Source organism: Coregonus lavaretus, assembly GCF_964263955.1.
Source record: "Coregonus lavaretus genome assembly, chromosome: 31".
NCBI lineage: Eukaryota > Metazoa > Chordata > Actinopteri > Salmoniformes > Salmonidae > Coregonus > Coregonus lavaretus.
In genome coordinates this window covers 5,534,835-5,553,606 of record NC_140018.1, presented here as the reverse complement: position 1 = coordinate 5,553,606, position 18,772 = coordinate 5,534,835, and the positions used below count along the sequence as shown (strand labels likewise).

The window sequence follows — 18,772 nt, the reverse complement described above, 5'->3', positions numbered from 1 at the left end:
TTTTATTGGGTTAGGTAACCAATGTGTCATTCTGTAATTTGGGTGAACTATCCCTTTAACAGTCAATCAATCACTGTGAGTGGGATTGCCAGGGAATGTTGCAGGATGTTTGTGACTCACACAGTTGGTAGGGTTTCAGACCTGTCAATCAATCACTGTGGGTGGGACTTTGAGGGAAGGCAGTAGATTAGTAATTTAGTCAGAAAAACTAGTCTAATCTACTCTTTCAATGTAATGTATTGTGGCAAAAACCTACATGGATTCCCTGTTGAGAAACATTATACACTGAACAAAAATATGAACGCAACATGTAAAGTGTTGGTCCCTTGTTTCATGAGCTGAAATAAAAGATCCCAGACATTTTCCATTCACACACAAACATTTTTATTTATTTAGCTCAAACAATGGTCCGGACTACAGAAGATATAATGTTGGTCGCATTAAGTGATGCTATGTTTTCTGATATTTTCTTGATTTCTGAGTTTGATAAAACATGTTGGAAGATTTGTGGTCCCTCTGAAGGCCTAGGTCCTATAGTCACGGTTCGCCACAGAGCTACGCTGTATGATTCCTGAATAGCAAAGGGATTTAGGAGATTTACTTTATTCAGTCAGTTCCACACCTTTTATAAACTAGTCAACACGGGTCAATAGCCTATACGCGTCAACTCCGTGGCTGGCTATACGAAACATGCAAAAGAAAAATAAATGAATAAAACAATAATTAATTTAAACTCATCGTTACCACTTACATTACATGTGTAAATTCACACATGAAGAAGAAGCATCATGCGCTCTCCCTCCTCCGTGAAAATAAATTTTGACTGCAGCCAAACACAGCGCACAAAAATAACACAGGTACGGAGAGGAGGGGCAGACGGACAGCACAGTGTTTCCCTGACATCGTTGGCTTTGTGACTGACAAGCACCTGTCCTATCAATAGATCACCAGAAGATGTATATCGTTCATTCTAGCGGGACAAGGCTACAGACCTTTCTGACTTGCGAATTAAAACTTTTAAATGAAAAGAATGCTAGTTATTTCATGAGGTGGAAAAGAGAAAACACTGTATTTAGGGCACTACCTTTGACCAGGGCCCTGGTAATATGGTGCTATTTGGTTACATGATAAAATGATTAAAGATCTCTCTCTCTCTCCTCAGTCCTCTACTTTGGCCAGGGAGTCCCTTCTTCAGAAAGAACGGAGGAGTTCTCTTACAAGGTAGGATACCATCCAGCATCGCTTTGTCTTTTTTGTGTCTGTATCCATCTCTCTCTCCTCCTGTCTCTCTATCCTCACACTCTCTCTTTCTCTCTCTACCTCTCTCTATCATCTCGGACACCAACTCCTGTGTTATCCAGAGTTCTGAATTATTCTTTAGAAGGCACATTGAGAATACCAAGTGCTGCGTCTTGACACTTGACAACATTCTAGAGGATGCTTCTGTTTGAGAGTAAAACAATCTGATCTGAAGCTCAAGAAGGCATCCTGATTTTTTTCCACCTCCCCTTTATCTCTCTCTCTCTCTCTCTCTCTCTCTCTCTCTCTCTCTCTCTCTCTCTCTCTCTCTCTCTCTCTCTCTCTGTCTGTCTGTCTCTCTCTCTCTCTCTCTCTCTCTCTCTCTCTCTCTCTCTCTCTCTCTCTCTCTCTCTCTCTCTCTCGCTCTCTCTCTGTCTGTCTCTCTCTCTCTGTCGCTCTCTCTCAATTCAATTTCAATTTCAATTTAAGGGCTTTATTGGCATGGGAAACGTATGTTAACATTGCCAAAGCAAGTGAAGTAGATAGTAAACAAAAGTGAAATAAACAATAAATATTAACAGTAAAATTACACTCAGAAGTTCCAAAAGAATAAAGACATTTCAAATGTCATATTATGTATATATACAGTGTTGTAACAATGTGCAAATAGTTAAAGTACAAATGGGAAAATAAATAAACATAAATATGGGTTGTATTTACAATGGTGTTTGTTCTTCACTGGTTGCCCTTTTCTTGTGGCAACAGGTCACAAATCTTGCAGCTGTGATGGCACACTGTGGTTTTTCACCCAGTAGATAAGGGAGTTTATCAAAATTGGGTTTGTTTTCAAATTCTTTGTGGATCGCTGTAATCTGAGGGAAATATGTGTCTCTAATATGGTCTCTCTCTCTCTCTCTCTCTCTCTCGCTCTCTCTCTGTATCCCTCTCCTCTGTCCCTGGTGGGCTGGCTGGCAGTTTAAATGGACACTCAATCCCAATCACAGTGCATTCTGGGAGTGCAGTGGGATAGCGGTAATCTAAATGGGGGAAATGCATACATTAGATGTCTGGTCCGTGTCCTCCATCCCCTCCACCACCGTTCCTTGGCCCTGATAATGGAGTAATGGTCAAGGAGCCAATGTAGAGAGTGTCTGAGGGGCCTGGCCTCCCTACAGACCTGCCTGTGACTGATGGGTGTGGCGGGAGGGAGGGAGGGGTAAGGAGAGACAGAGATGGGATAAAGAAGTTGGGTGGATAGTTAACAGAGAGGGTGATAAAGGTGAAGAGAGACAGAGAGGTGAGTATAGTAGCATAGTAGTATAGTAGTATAGTAGTATAGTACAGTGGAGGCTCCTCAGAGGAGGAAGGGGAGGACCATCCTTTTCATAAAAATAAAAATAGTGAAACATTTAAAAAGTTGTCCTTTTTAGATTAAACTATACTAAATATATTCACGTCACCAAATAATTGATTAAAACACATTGTTTTGCAATGAAGGTCTACAGTAGCCTCAACAGAACTCTGTAGGTTAGCACCATGGTGTAGCCGGAGGACAGTTAGCTTTCGTCCTCCTCTGGGTACATTGACTTCAATACAAAACCTAGGAGGCTCATGGTTCTCACCCCCTTCCATAGACTTACACAGTAATTATGACAACTTCCGAAGGACGTCCTCCAACCTATCAGAGCTCTTGCAGCATGAATTGACATGTTGTCCATCCAATCAAAGGATCAGAGAATGAATCTAGTACTGAATGAATCTAGTACTGTGGCGATCTGTTCACCGTCTGCCCTGGCCTGTCTCCCCCTGTCTGGTACAGGTACCCCCGCCACACTCCCCCCTCTCTCCCGAGCTTTCGCTCGCCTCCAGCACACACGCACTTAACACACACACCGCAGACTGTGGACTGATCGGAATTTTAGGGAGACTAATTAACTTGTGAAGCTTATTATGTGAGCTGACTCAAAAACGCTTTAATGAACTAGTATAGGCCTACTATTTATTTATTTATTTAATGTCATACTTTTATAGCCTACTGGACTCATAGAGAGCTACTCCCTCAAGTTATCTTGTTGGGGCGAGTGACTCTTTGAACCTACAATGGCTAGCCCCAAGTCGTTATATTATTTTCTTGTGCATTATGCTATTTGTCTCATGACTCCTGCGTGCTTTGTTGACTATGAACTTGCTTGTTTACCCAACCGTGGGACATACTATGTTTGTTCCCACACTCGGGACTCTGACTCTCTATTGGTTACACAGACTCTTGGCCTCCCATCCTATTCTAACCACCTCTCGCCGGCTTTGTATTCATGTTACCTGATGAAATTGCTGTACAATATTATCTTGTTGCCATCGGATGCACATTCAAATGTCATAGAAAATCAACACTGCAGAGCTCTTCCTGTCCTCTGCCGTGCTCTGATTGCATTACTGCTGATGATATCTGGAAATGTGCATGTACACCCTGGCCCATCTACTGTTGCTTGCCTCTGATATCTGTTTCACTGATTTCTGCTCTCGTAAAAGCCTGGGTTTTCTGCACGTTAACACTAGAAGCTTATTACCGAAAATGGATCAATTGAAAGTGTGGGTTCACAGCTGCAATCCAGATGTGTTGGTCATTACTGAGACGTGGTTAAGAAAGAGTGTTTTGAACACTGATGTTAACCTTTCTAGTTATAACCCTTTCCGGCAAGACAGATCTTCCAAAGGTGGTGGAGTGGCAATCTTTACCAAGGAACACCTTCAGTGCTTGGTTGTCTCCACCATGTCTGTCCCCAAACAATTTGATTTGCTGGTTTTAAGCATCAAACTTTCAAATAGCTCTTTATTAACTGTTGCTGGGTGTTATCGTCCACCATCAGCACCGGCCTGTACCCTAACTGCCCAAGCTCTCTCCTAGCCCCTTACACTGTCTGAATTTGTCCTGCTAGGTGACTTAAACTGGGACATGCTTACACCACCTGACCAAGTCGTAAAGCAATGGGACTCCCTAAATCTTTTTCAGATTATTACCAATCCCACAAGGTATGACTCCAAACACCCAGAAAAGTCTACTCCCCTTGATGTTATCCTAAAAAATAATCCTGATAGGTATCAGTCTGTTGTTTTCTGTAATGACCTTAGTGATCACTGTTTTACAGCCTGTGTTCGTAATGGCTGCTCAATGAAACGACCTGTCCTGATTTGTCATAGACGCTTGCTAAAAAACTTTCATGAGCAAGCCTTCCTTCATGACCTGGCCTCTGTAAATTGGTATAGAATCAGCTTGACTCCCTCTGTTGAAGACGCTTGGACCTTATTTTTTGATATTTTTAGTGGTATTGTTAACAAACATGCCCCCATAAAGAAAATGAGAATTAAAAACAGGTTCAGCCCCTGGTTCGATCATGATCTGGTAGAGTTACTCCACCTCAAGAACACCATTTGGCGAAAGGCTCGACACACGCATACTCTGTCACGATTTAAACTGAATATGAACCCAAATGCAGACAACTACACCGAGCCAGAGAAGGTTTAACAGGTTTATTTCAAAGTTAAATTGTCCAGGTTTCCAAAAATAGGGGAAGAGCAAGTCCAGGTCTACAGGGAGGGTAACAGATCCAGGGTTCTGAGCAGGAGTGGTACCGTAACGTCCTAGTGTCCGTGGTGAGTCCAAATGTGAGGTCCAGTAATGGAAAGCAGGATGGTGGTGGCAGGAGTGAAGCAGAGGCAGGAGTCAGGTTCCAATAATATGGTCGTCTTGACTATGATCTGACGATGAGTGGCAAGTTTGACCGGGTCTTTGAGGCTGAGGTGATTATGGTGAATGAGCTGCAGCTGGAACCCTGACTCCCGCACACCAGACTTCACTCCTGCAATTAAGAACAGACAGAGGGGAGGGGGAGAGCAGAGAGAGAAAGCTACCTAGCAGCAGTAGGCCTAACAGTACCCCCCCCTCTACGGACGCCACCCGGCGGCCGACAGGGTTTATCAGGATGTAACCGATGAAAATCACGGACCAGAGCAGGATCCACAATGAAGCTCCTGGGAACCCAGGAACGTTCCTCAGGACCATAACCCTCCCAATCCACCAGGTACTGGAAACCACGACCCCGGCGGCGAACATCCAGAAGTCGCCGGACAGTGTAGACAGGACCCCCACCCACGACCCTGGGCGGAGGAGGGGGACGAGAGGGCGGGCACAGAGGGCTAACAGACACAGGCTTAATCTGGGACACATGAAAAGTGGAATGAACCCGTAGGGAAGCAGGAAGCTGTAGTTTAACCGCGCAGGGGTTAACAATAGACAGTATTTTAACCGGTCCTATAAAACGCGGCGCCATCTTCTTAGATTCCACTTTTAATGGAAGATCACGTGACTTAAGCCATACCTCTTGACCAGGAGAGTAACCGGGAGCCTGGGACTGGTGACGGTTGGCTTGCCTCTGCATGTACGACGAAGCTCGGTACAGAGCTACCCTGGCCTTCCTCCAGACCTTGAAGCAGCGGCGCATGTGGGACTGCACCGAGGGTACCGCCAGTTCCCTCTCTTGAGAAGGGAACAGGGGAGGTTGATAACCAAGAGCACACAGAAAGGGAGACAAACCAGAGGAAGCATTAGTCAAGGTGTTATGAGCATATTCCACCCAGGGGAGCATGGAGCTCCATGACCCAGGGTTAGACCCTGTGACACAGCGGAGAGCGGTCTCCATCTCCTGGTTCACTCTCTCGGCTTGCCCGTTGGTCTGGGGGTGATATCCAGAGGACAGGCTGGATGTGATGCCCAAAGCTTTACAAAAAGCTTTCCATACCTGAGAGACAAACTGGGGACCCCTGTCAGAGACAATATCAGTGGGTAGACCATGAGAGCGGAACACATGTTCAACCAAAATAACAGCAGTTTCTCTGGCAGTGGGCAGTTTAGGTAGGGCCAAAAAATGAGCAAACTTAGAAAAACGATCAATTACAGTAAGAATGACAGTCTTTCCAGACGAGGGGGGAAGTCCAGTGACAAAATCCAATGCAATGTGGGACCAGGGACGCCTGGGTATTGGCAGAGGTCGTAGATGACCAGCGCTGGCCTGGGTGGAGTTCTTACTTCGTGCACATACCGTACAAGCAGCAATGAAGGCTCGAGTGTCCGCCTCCATCCTGGGCCACCAGAACTTCCGTCGCAAAAAGTCAAGGTGTCCGTGGTGAGTCCAAATGTGAGGTCCAGTAGTGGAAAGCAGGATGGTGGTGGCAGGAGTGAAGCGGAGGCAGGAGTCAGGTTCCAATAATATGGTCGTCTTGACTATGATCTGACGATGAGTGGCAAGTTTGACCGGGTCTTTGAGGCTGAGGTGATTATGGTGAATGAGCTGCAGCTGGAACCCTGACTCCCGCACACCAGACTTCACTCCTGCAATTAAGAACAGACAGAGGGGAGGGGGAGAGCAGAGAGAGAGAGCTACCTAGCAGCAGTAGGCCTAACATACTCAGGCTGACTGGCTATCGTTCAGGCAAATGAGAAATAAGTGCACTCAGGCTATCCAGAAGGCTAAAGTTAGTTACTTTAAGGAGCAGTTCTCTCTCTGTGGGTCTAACCCCAAGAAGTTCTGGAAAACTGTTAAAGACCTGGAGAATTAACCCTCCTCCTCACAGCTGCCAACGTCCCTTAATGTTGATGATGTGGTTCTTACTGATAGGGAGCACATGGCTGAGCTCTTTAATCACCACCTCATTAAGTCAGGATTCCTATTTGACTCAGCCATGCCTCATTGACGTCCAACATTTCCTAACCTCCAACCCCTTCTAATGCGACTAGCCCCGATGCTCCTCCCTCTTTTTCCCCTGCCCCGCTACAAAGTTTCTCCTTGCAGGCGGTCACTGAGTCTGAGGTGCTAAAGGAGATCCTTAAACTTGACCCCAAAAAAACCTCTGGGTCAGATGGTTTAGATCCTTTCTTCTGTAAGGTTGCAGCCCCTATCATCGCCAAGCCTATCTCTGACCTTTTTAACCTGTCTCTCCTCTCTGGGGAGGTTCCCATTGCTTGGAAGGCAGCCACGGTGCATCCTTTATTTAAAGGGGGAGATCAAGCTGATCCTGTTATAAGTTATAAGCCAATTTCTATTTTGCCCTGTTTATCAAAAGTGTTGGAAAAACTTGTGAATAATCAACTGACTGGCTTTCTTGATGCCTATAGTGTTCTCTCTGCTATGCAATCTGGTTTCCGTTCAGGTTAAGGATGTGTCACTGCAACCTTAAAGGTCCTAAATTATGTCACCATTGCCCTTGATTCTAAGCAATGTGGTGCTGCTATTTTTTTTGACTTGGCCAAAGCTTTTGATATGGTAGACCATTCCATTCTTGTGGGCCGGCTAAGGAGTATTGGTGTCTCTGAGTGGTCTTTGGCCTGGTTTGCTAACTACCTCTCTCAAAGAGTGCAGGGTATAAAGTCAGAACATCTGCTATCTCAGCCACTGGCTGTCACCAAGGGAGTACGCCAAGGCTCGATCCTAGGTCCCACGCTCTTCTCAAATTACATCAACAACATAGCTCAGGCAGTAGGAAGCGCTCTCATCCATTTATATGCAGATGATACAGTCTTATACTCAGCTGGCCCCTCCCCGGATTTTGTGTTAAACACCCTACAACAAAGCTTTCGTAGTGTCCAACAAGCTTTCTCTGCCCTTAACCTTGTTCTGAACACCTCCAAAACAAAGGTCATGTGGTTTGGTAAGAAGAATGCCCCTCTCCCCACCGGTGTGATTACTACCTCTGAGGGTTTAGAGCTTGAGGTAGTCACCTCATACAAGTACTTGGGAGTATGGCTAGACGGTACACTGTTCTTCTCTCAGCACATATTAAAGCTGCAGGCTAAGGTTACATCTAGACTTGGTTTCCTCTATTGTAATCGCTCCTCTTTCACCCCAGCTGCCAAACTAACCCTGATTCAGATGACCATCCTACCCATGCTAGATTACGGAGATGTAATTTATAGATCGGCAGGTAAGGGTGCTCTCGAGCGGCTATACGTTCTTTACCATTCGGCCATCAGATTTTCCACAAATGCTCCTTATAGGACACATCACTGCACTTTATACTCCTCTGTAAACTGGTCATCTCTGTATACTCGTCGCAAGTACCACTGTTTGATGCTTATTTACAAAACCCTCTTTGTTCTCACTCCCCCCTATCTGAGATACCTACTGCAGCCCTCATCCTCCACATACAACACCCGTTCTGTCAGTCACATTCTGTTAAAGGTCCCCAAAGCACACACATCCCTGGGTCACTCCTCTTTTCAGTTCGCTGCAGCTAGCGACTGGAATGAGCTGCAAAAAACACTCAAACTGGACAGTTTTATCTCCATCTCTTCATTCAAAGACTCAATCATGGACACTCTTACTGACAGTTGTGGCTGCTTTGCGTGATGTATTGTTGTCTCTACCTTCTTGCCTTTGTGCTGTTGTCTGTGCCCAATAATGTTTTTGCCATGTTTTGTTCTGCTACCATGTTGTGCTGCTGCCATGTTGTGTTGCTACCATGTTGTTGTCATATGGTGTTGCTACCATGCTGTGTTGTCATGTGTTGTTGCCATGCTACGTTGTTCTCTTAGGTCTCTCTTTATGTATTGTTGTGGTGTCTCTCTTGTTGTGATGTGTGTTTTTAGTCCTATATCTTTGTTTTTAATCAAATCAAAAAAAAATTGCCATGTGCGCCGAATACAATTTCAAATTTCCACATCCCCGCAGGAGGCCTTTTGCCTTTCGGTAGGCCGTCATTGTAAATAAGAATTTGTTCTTAACTGACTTGCCTACTTAAATATAGGTTAAATTAAATACAAAAATACAAAAGAATACAAAAGGCATAAGCTACAGCTAGGTAGCAATGCAGTGCAAAACATGTGGAAATGTATGCACTCCCTAACTGTAAGTCGCTCTGGATAAGAGTGTCTGCTAAATGACTAAAATGTAAATGTAAATGTGGTGAGTAGTTGACTCAAAGAGAGAGAAAGACAATAGTTGAACAGTTTTGAACAAATTCATTTCTTTTTCACTTTCACTTACCTAGCTAGCAAATGCAGCTAGCTAGTTTAGCCTACTCAAACACCCAGCTCAAACAGAGCTGCTATGTTAGCTAGCTGGCTACGACAATACAAAACAACACTGGAACTCTTCCAAGTCAAGGTAAGCTTTTGGTTTGACTAATTTATTTATTGCCAATGGGGCCCGTCGGTGTAAATGCTGAACTGCTTACTGTACTGACTGTACACTGTACTGCATGATTGTAGTGGGTTTACTACTGCGTTAGTTGTATTAGCTATGTTGACTATGACGTTACTTTAGCTAATATGGTGACAACGATGTAGGCTGTGTATAGCGGTTATGATATGAAGGTTTGGCTTGGAAAGGTTTTTTCGCCTGGTCACAGACAGCTGATGTGTTGTACACTGAAGTCCACAAGAGAAGGCAAAAGGTGAGAGGAGTATAGCGTGTAGAAGCGAGAAGGAATACAACGTGGCTGCTATGAAAGTGAACTGTGTTTACGTGTGATCGGGGTGTATTCATTCCACCGATTCTGTTGAAAAACGTTTCTTAAGCTCTTAAGGATCAGACCCTTTTTTTCAATTTTCACCTAAAATGACATACCGAAATCTAACTGCCTGTAGCTCAGGACCTGAAGCAAGGATATGCATATTCTTGATACCATTTGAAAGGAAACACTTTGAAGTTTGTGGAAATTTGAAATTAATGTAGGAGAATATAACACATTAGATCTGGGAAAATATAATACAAACCCCAAAAAATTTATTTTTTTAAATTGATTTATTTCATCTTTGAAATGCAAGACAAAGGCCACAATATAATATTGCAGTTTAGGCGCAGTTTAGGCAGTGTGTGTGCATAGTTTCATATTGATCCAGTGAAGCATTGCAATACTGGACTATTTTGTATCAAGTCTGCCCAAATGTGCCGAATTGGTCAATTGATACATTTTCAAGTACATAACTATAGAGAACATACAAAACTGATATGGTAATACAAAATGTAAGTTTACACACTCCCAGGAATGTCATACATGATGGATCATTAGCTTATACACTAACTTTCACACATCTAGATGGCCAGGCGGGGTGGGTGTGGAGCCAGAGACTGCAAGGGTTCAAACTGTAGAACCCAGTTCCTACATTTTAATATAAAAATTGATTTTATCAAACAAAACTATGCTATATGTTTTCTCTGGGACCCTCAGGGTGACAAATCAGAGCAATATTACTGAATGTAAGTACATTATTTACCTTCAGAGGTGAACATATCAAACCAGTTGCCGTGACACGTTTTTTGTTGTTGTGCACTCTCCTCAAACAATAGCATGGTATTTTTTCACTGTAATAGCTACTGTAAATTGGACAGTGCAGTTAGATGAACATGAATTTAAGCTTTCTGCCCATATAAGACATGTCTATGTCCTGGAAAGTTTGCTGTTACTTAAAACAGTCAAGCTAATCACATTAGCGCACGTTAGCTCAACCGTCCCGTATACGGGACACCGATCCCGTAGAGGTTAAACGGAAGCAAGTGTTTTGTCCAATAGAATCTCTCGTTTGCAACTGTTGGACTAACGATTACACCCTAGATCAACTAGATGCAGTATTGAATGTGTTACTAAGTCAAATTTTTCTCTTGACCTTTGTGCACCTACGTTGTAAACTTTCATTCATAGGCTAGGTTGTAGCAACCTCATGATAGGGGCAAATTTGAGTATCATGTAGTAGCCTAAACCTGTCGATGTTACATTGAGCTAGGTGAATGGAATATGAATGACAGTCATCCACTATGCTGAAATAGAAATAAGGCCATGCTCATGAAAATAATAATCACCCTCCCTCATCTTAAACGGCACGACTGCTACTGGTATAGTAGTGGACAGAGGACAGACACTAATTAATTTAATTTAATTCCATTCAAGAAGCTTTATCGGCATACACTATCGGCTGACTATCCTAGTCCCACAGCTCACTATCCCAGTCCCACAGCTCACTATCCCAGTCCCACAGCTCACTATCCCAGTTCCACAGCTCACTATCCCAGTCCCACAGCTCACTATCCCAGTTCCACAGCTGACTATCCCAGTCCCACAGCTCACTATCCCAGTTCCACAGCTCACTATCCCAGTCCCACAGCTCACTATCCCAGTTCCACAGCTGACTATCCCAGTTCCACAGCTGACTATCCCAGTTCCACAGCTCACTATCCCAGTCCCACAGCTCACTATCCCAGTTCCACAGCTCACTATCCCAGTCCCACAGCTCACTATCCCAGTCCCACAGCTCACTATCCCAGTTCCACAGCTGACTATCCCAGTTCCACAGCTCACTATCCCAGTCCCACAGCTCACTATCCCAGTTCCACAGCTCACTATCCCAGTTCCACAGCTCACTATCCCAGTCCCACAGCTCACTATCCCAGTCCCACAGCTCACAGCCTTGGCCTTCTGGAGCTGTCTATGCTGTAATAATGTAAAGTCTCTGCATCTCTCCCATGCTAACCTTACTCTTCAAGCTCATAAAGTGTAGGTGATGAGTGACTGCTTCATGTTCCATTTCAAAATTATACAAGACCTGTGTAAGTTGAGTAACAACCAATTGTAAACCATATATGTAAAAGAAAATAAAGTTGCACTTTCCATAACACACACACTAAGACACCTTCTTCTTCCCTAGTCCTCTTCAGCTGCAGCCTATATAGAAGGTGGAGTTCTGTATTTTCCTGGCAGCAGAAGTGTTTTAACTGAGAGAGAGGCCACTTTGAAACAGTGGCTTTCTCAAGGTCTGCTGGGAATGAATTTTAACCCTGAGATCTGGACACTGCGTCTGATCCCTCTGGTTGCAGGCTCACACAAGCCGACACACACACACACACACACATGCACACACACACACACAGCAGGGCCATGTGGAACGAATTTAAGAGTCTGAACATAAAGCACATGAAGGAACCCTCCTAGTCATCTCTCTCTCTGGCTGTAGCTGACCTGAAAAGCAGAGTAGATCACACACACACACACACACACTCTCTCCTTTTTAGTTTTCTTGCATGCCCTATTCTCTGTCCTTGTACTCTGTCCAGAACTAGTTTTCAGTGCTGTGAAAGCGGGGTATGTTCTCTCTCTTCTTGATAATGACAGGGCGTAAAGATGCTGTGTGTTTTCTCCCATCTTAGTTTACAGCATGCTTCTCAGCATCATGTGTCTTAGGGTTTATACATACTGAGACCAACCAGCTCTCACAGTCGTATGTCAGAACTAGACGTTCATTCATGTTTTTCCAAACATCACATTTTGAAGTGTTTACCCGCCTAAGGTCAATGTTAGCGTAATCGAATTAGCATAATACAAAAATCCTCATAACAATCTGTCAGTTTAAGATAGAGATATCCGTTTTTTTTGCATTGGATGCATCTTAACCACATCCGCCTATGTCGCACTTCTGCATCTGTGGTGAAAGGTGACAGAGCTAGAGCGATGTTTGTCAGACCATGAGACATCTCGAAAATCGATCTACGACCCCCACAAGCGTCTTGGGACTAGTCTGAAGTCGGTACAGCCGATCTGCCAACTTCTGTCTTTAGCGTCCTAACAGTCTCTGTGGAAAGGTGAGACTCTTGCGAACGCGTACATGTCGGTTGTTCTGCTCTAGGACGCCCACAGGCCTCACAAGACTCGTCTGAAGGTCCCCCGGTATCAGTTGAAAAAATGAATAGATGTGTGTGTATATATAGGGACTGTTTAGTGCCAACAATAAGGGGTTAAATTCATGTAAAAAAATAAAATAACTAATGTTTCCTGATCTTTCTTATATCTCTCACATATAGAACAGACACTTCAGAACAAACTTCCTTTAGATTTTTTGGGGGGAACTATCTGTTGTTCTATGTAGTGAATCTGTTATTCAATACTTTTGTATGGGCTAATAGTCCTGTCCTGCTAAGCATTAAAAATGTAAACAAGTACGTTTGGGTGTCAGGGAAAATGTATGGAGTAAAAAGTACATTATTTTCTTTAGGAATGTAGTGAAGTAAAAATTGTCAAAAATATAAATAGTAAAGTAAAGTACAGATACCCAAAAAACTACTTCAGTAGTACTTTACACCACTGGTCTATACTTGTGGATCCATGCAGGGTCAGGGTTAGGGTTAGGCCATGCAGAGCAGTGCCAGGGTTAGGGTTAGACCAGGCAGAGCAGTGCCAGGGTTAGGGTTAGACCAGGCAGAGCAGGACCAGGGTTAGGGTTAGACCAGGCAGAGCAGGGCCAGGGTTAGGGTTAGGGTTAGACCAGGCAGAGCAGAGCAGTGCCAGGGTTAGGGTTAGACCAGGCAGAGCAGGACCAGGGTTAGGGTTAGGGTTAGACCAGGCAGGGCCAGGGCCAGGGCCAGGGTTAGGGTTAGACCAGGCCAAGGTTAGGGTTAGGCCAGGCCAGGGTTAGTCCAGGCCAGGTTAGGGCATACTGTGTATATCTAGTGTAAACAGGATCTGTATGGCTGCCTCCCAAATGGAACCCTATTCCCTATATGGTGCACTGCTCAAAAGTAGTGCACTATAAAGGGAATAGGGTGCCATTAGGGAGTCACCCTATGTGTTGAACAGAGATAGTTATTTCCTGCCTCTCCTCCGCTGGAGCGTGATCTACCACTGTCTGGCATGTGGACTGGGTGCGGTCGCCACGGCAACGGAAAGCCTTGCCTGCCGCCGGAGCGAGAGAGAGAGAGAGAGCAGGAAAGGGGGAGGGAAGGAGAGAGGGGGATGTTAACCCAGAGAGACCTAGCACACACATTGACACACACCCGCACAGATAGACGTACGTACACACTAGCACGCACACATACATACAGTGGGGAAAAAAAGTATTTAGTCAGCCACCAATTGTGCAAGTTCTCCCACTTAAAAAGATGAGAGAGGCCTGTAATTTTCATCAGAGGTACACGTCAACTATGACAGACAAAAGGAGAAATTTTTTCTCCAGAAAATCACATTGTAGGATTTCTAATTAATTTATTTGCAAATTATGGTGGAAAATAAGTATTTGGTCAATAACAAAAGTTTCTCAATACTTTTTTATATACCCTTTGTTGGCAATGACACATTCATTCTTTCCTTTACACGGATCAGTCGTCCTGGTCCCTTTGCAGAAAAACAACCCCAAAGCATGATGTTTCTAACCCCATGGTTCACAGTAGGTATGGTGTTCTTTGGATGCAACTCAGCATTCTTTGTCCTCCAAATACGACGAGTTTAGTTTTTACCAAAAAGTTCTATTTTGGTTTCATCTGACCATATGACATTCTCCCAATCCTCTTCTGGATCATCCAAATGCACTCTAGCAAACTTCAGACGGGCCTGGACATGTACTGGCTTAAGCAGGGGGACACGTCTGGCACTGCAGGATTTGAGTCCCTGGCGGCGTAGTGTGTTACTGATGGTAGGCTTTGTTACTTTGGTCCCAGCTCTCTGCAGGTCATTCACTAGGTCCCCCCGTGTGGTTCTGTGATTTTTGCTCACCGTTCTTGTGATCATTTTGACCCCACGGGGTGAGATCTTGCGTGGAGCCCCAGATCGAGGGAGATTATCAGTGGTCTTGCATATCTTCCATATCTTCCATTTCCTAATAATTGCTCCCACAGTTGATTTCTTCAAACCAAGCTGCTTACCTATTGCAGATTCAGTCTTCCCAGCCTGGTGCAGGTCGTACTTCCCAGCCTGGTGCAGGGGGCGGCAGGTAGCTTAGTGGGTAAGAGCGTTGTGCCAGTAACCGAAACGTCGCTGGTTCTAATCCCCGAGCCGACTAGGTGAAAAATCTGTCGATGTGCCCTTAAGCAAGGCACTTAACCCTAATTGCTCCTGGAAGTCGCTCTGGATAAGAGCGTCTGCTAAATGACGTAAATGTACAATTTTGTTTCTGGTATCCTTTGGCAGCTCTTTGGTCTTGGCCATAGTGGAGTTTGGAGTGTGACTGTTTGAGGTTGTGGACAGGTGTCTTTTATACTGATGACAAGTTCAAACAGGTGCCATTAATACAGGTAACGAGTGGAGGACAGAGGAGCCTCTTAAAGAAGAAGTTACAGGTCTGTGAGAGCCAGAAATCTTGCTTGTTTGTATGTGACCAAATACGTATTTTCCACCATAATTTGCAAATAAATTCATTAAAAATCCTACATTTTTTTTCTCAATTTGTCTGTCATAGTTGACGTGTACCTATATGATGAAAATTACAGGCCTCTCTCATCTTTTTAAGTGGGAGAACTTGCACAATTGGTGGCTGACTAAATACTTTTTTTCCCCACTGTGTATGACTTAACAATGAAACTGCTTTTTGTTGTACGTCTGTGTTCTGTGTATAGATGTATGTATGTGTATTTGTGTGCATTTCTGTGTGTGTGTGTGTGTGTGTGTGTTTGTGTTTGTGTTTGTGTTTGTTTGTGTGTGTGTGTGTGTGTGTGTGTTTGGAGAAGGAGGTGCTTTCTGTACCCTTGAGTACCATGCATACAGGGACCTTTGAAATGTTTGGATCCTTTGTGTGTGTGTGTGTGTGTGTGTGTGTGTATTTTCTTGTGAACACTAGTGTATGTTGGCATGGATTTGTTGGTGTGTGTATCTCTGTGTAAGTGTGTCTGCTCCTCTCTCTGTAGTTTCTCAAGGCGTGATCCAAAATGGCGCCTGTGTCAGGAGCCAGGGTCTGTTTCCTGTCATCCAACCCCTACCCTTAAGCCCCGTGGGCAGAAGGACCACTGCGATAAGGTCAGTGAACCTGTTAATCAAATGTTGGGTTATGACGTAGAGCTGCACCTGGAGTACACACACAGTCAATTACACACACACACACACACTCACCCCCCACCATCCAAAAAGTATTTTTCCACCATTTACTGTTTACATAATCACACCTCATTTGTTTATTGTACTCCAACTGAAACCACCACACAAAGGTATTTGGTATTTTATTAGGTGTAGTACAGTACTACATGTTGAGTTCAGACTTAGGCTGTGTCCCAAATGACATCCTTTTCCCTATGTGCTCTGGTCAAAAGTAGGGCACTATATAGGTAATAGGGTGCCATTTGTAACTCTTATCACAACAAGGTGTGTTTCTACAGCCATCACACTGGTTTACTCCTGTGAGAAGACTGGCGATTCAGAGAACGCTTCAAGAACAGGCCTGGACATGCTCATCCATCATGGGAGCATGGGAGTATGAAAGGACACACACATACACACAAACCATGTCATGAATTAAACATCCCCACGGGCAGGGAAGCAGCTCATATAAGGTGTGCACTGAATATTTAATCATGTAGAGGATGGTATGCTCTTCCTGTGAGATATTTAATGCTGACAGGCTGTCCTGCTAAAGGAAAACGAGGTCCGAGGGAGGGGTGTGCTGTGGTGTGGACGGACAGAGGGAGAACTATTGATTTATTTATGGTGCGATGCTCTGCTTTTATGGTATATCAAATATACTATTATAACGACACAGTAACTATACAGAAATACACTATGTATACAAAAGTGTGTGGACACCCCTTCAAATGAGTGGATTCGGCTATTTCAGCCACACCCGTTGCTGACAGGTGTATAAAATCGAGCACACCGCCATGCAATCTCCATACACAAACATTGGCAGTACAATGGCCTTACTAAAGAGCTCTGTGACTTTCAACGTGGCATCGTCATAGGATGCCACCTTTCCAACAAGTCAGTCTGTCAAATTTCCGCCCTGCTAGAGCTGCCCCAGTCAACTGTAAGTGCTGTTATTGTGAAGTGGAAACGTCTAGGAGCAATATCGGCTCAGCCGCGAAGTGGTAGGCCACACAAGCTCTCAGAACGGGACCGCCGAGTGCTGAAACACGTAGCTCGTAAAAATTGTCTGTCCTCGGTTGCAACACTCACTACCGAGTTCCAAACTGCCTCTTGAAGCAACGTCAGCACAAGAACTGTGCGTCGGGAGCCTCATGAAATGGTTTTCCATGGACGAGCAGCTGCACAAAAGCTAAGATCACCATGCGCAATGCCAAACGTCGGCTGGAGTGGTGTAAAGCTTGCCGCCATTGGACTCTGGAGGAGTGGAAACACATTCTCTGGAGTGATGAATCACGCCTCACCATCTGGCAGTCTGACAGATGAATCTGGGTTTGCCAGGAGAACGCTACCTGCCCCAATGCATAGTGCCAACTGTACATTTTGGTAGAGGAGGAATAATGGTCTGGGGCTGTTTTCATGGTTCGGGCTAGGCCCCTTATTTCCAGTGAAGGGAAATCTTAACTCTACAGCATACAATGACATTATAGACGATTCTGTGCTTACAACTTTGTGGCAACAGTTTGGTGAAGGCCCTTTCCTGTTTCAGCATGACAATGCCCAAGTGCACAAAGCGAGGTCCATAAAGAAATGGTTTGGGATTACCTTTGGGATTAATTGGAATGCCGACTGCGAGCCAGGCCTAATTGCCCAACATCAGTGCCCGACCTCACTAATGTTCTTGCGGCTGAATGGAAGCAAGACCCCGCAACAATGTTCCAACATCTAGTGGAAAGCCTTCCTGTCACGGTTTCGGCCGAGGCTGCCTCTCTCCCTTGTTCGGGCAGGTTTCGGCGTTCGTCGTCTCCGGAATTCTAGCTGCCACCGCTATATGTTTCATGTTCGTTTGCTTTTGTCTGTTTGTTTCCACACCTGTTTCTGTTTTGGCGTAATTAGTGTCCTATAAGTTTCTCGTTGTGTTTGTCTAGTGTTGTGTGTAATTATTTCCGTCAGTATTGTGTTTTGCTCGGTTGAGCTTATTCTCCACTGTGCTGGAGCATTTTCGCACCTGTGTGTGCACAGTTACATTTTGTCGCACCTGTTTGTGCGCAATTACCTTTCGCCTTCGTGCGTGTTTTTTCGCTTTCGGGCTAAGTTGTCCTGTTGCCTTAGTTTGGCCAGTAATACAGCCTTTGGAACTTTCAGTCTGAGTCCTGCGTTTGATTCCTACATTACACCTACAACACGCCCTGACAGAATTACACACCATCAATGGAATCAGCAGGAGCCGAAGCAGCCCAGACGAGACTGGAGGCCCAGGTTCGGGACCAACAAGAGCAGCTCCTGCAGATGGGGACCGCCCTGCAGGAGGTGATTTCCACCCTCCGAGGCTGGGGTACGCCTCCACCGCCTCCCGCCCTGCCAGCACCATCGGCCAGCCCGCCCATTCCAGCGCCGGAACCTCGAGGAGTCCGACTATCTCTCCCGAGGGCCTACGACGGAACCGCGGCTGGGTGTCAGGGATTCCTACTCCAGGTGGAGCTATACCTGGCCACAGTGCACCCGGCACCTTCAGGGCATGAGAGCGTGTCCGCCCTGATCTCCTGCCTGGCCGGAAAAGCGTTGGAGTGGGCCAACGCGGAGTGGAGGAAGATCGACGCCACGACGATTACTTACACCGAGTTCTCCCGCCGCTTCAGGGCGGTGTTTGACCATCCCCCAGAGGGGAAAGCGGCGGGGGAGCGTCTGGTCTTCCTCCGGCAGGGGAGGAGAA

The 18,772-nt window shown here is 45.2% G+C and overlaps 1 protein-coding gene across 1 annotated transcript in view; it reads left to right on the top strand.

Annotated features, from left to right (window-relative positions):
* The window catches only part of LOC311106750 (forkhead box protein N3-like), a gene marked incomplete at both ends in the record, with an annotated part of 28,526 nt that overhangs the window by 2,500 nt on the left and 7,254 nt on the right, over window positions 1-18,772 (top strand). The window contains 2 exons of the mRNA XM_084149146.1: window positions 1,163-1,221; window positions 15,894-16,002. Of these exons, the coding sequence (XP_084005272.1) occupies window positions 1,163-1,221; window positions 15,894-16,002 (168 nt within the window). The remainder of the gene's footprint in view (window positions 1-1,162; window positions 1,222-15,893; window positions 16,003-18,772) is intronic.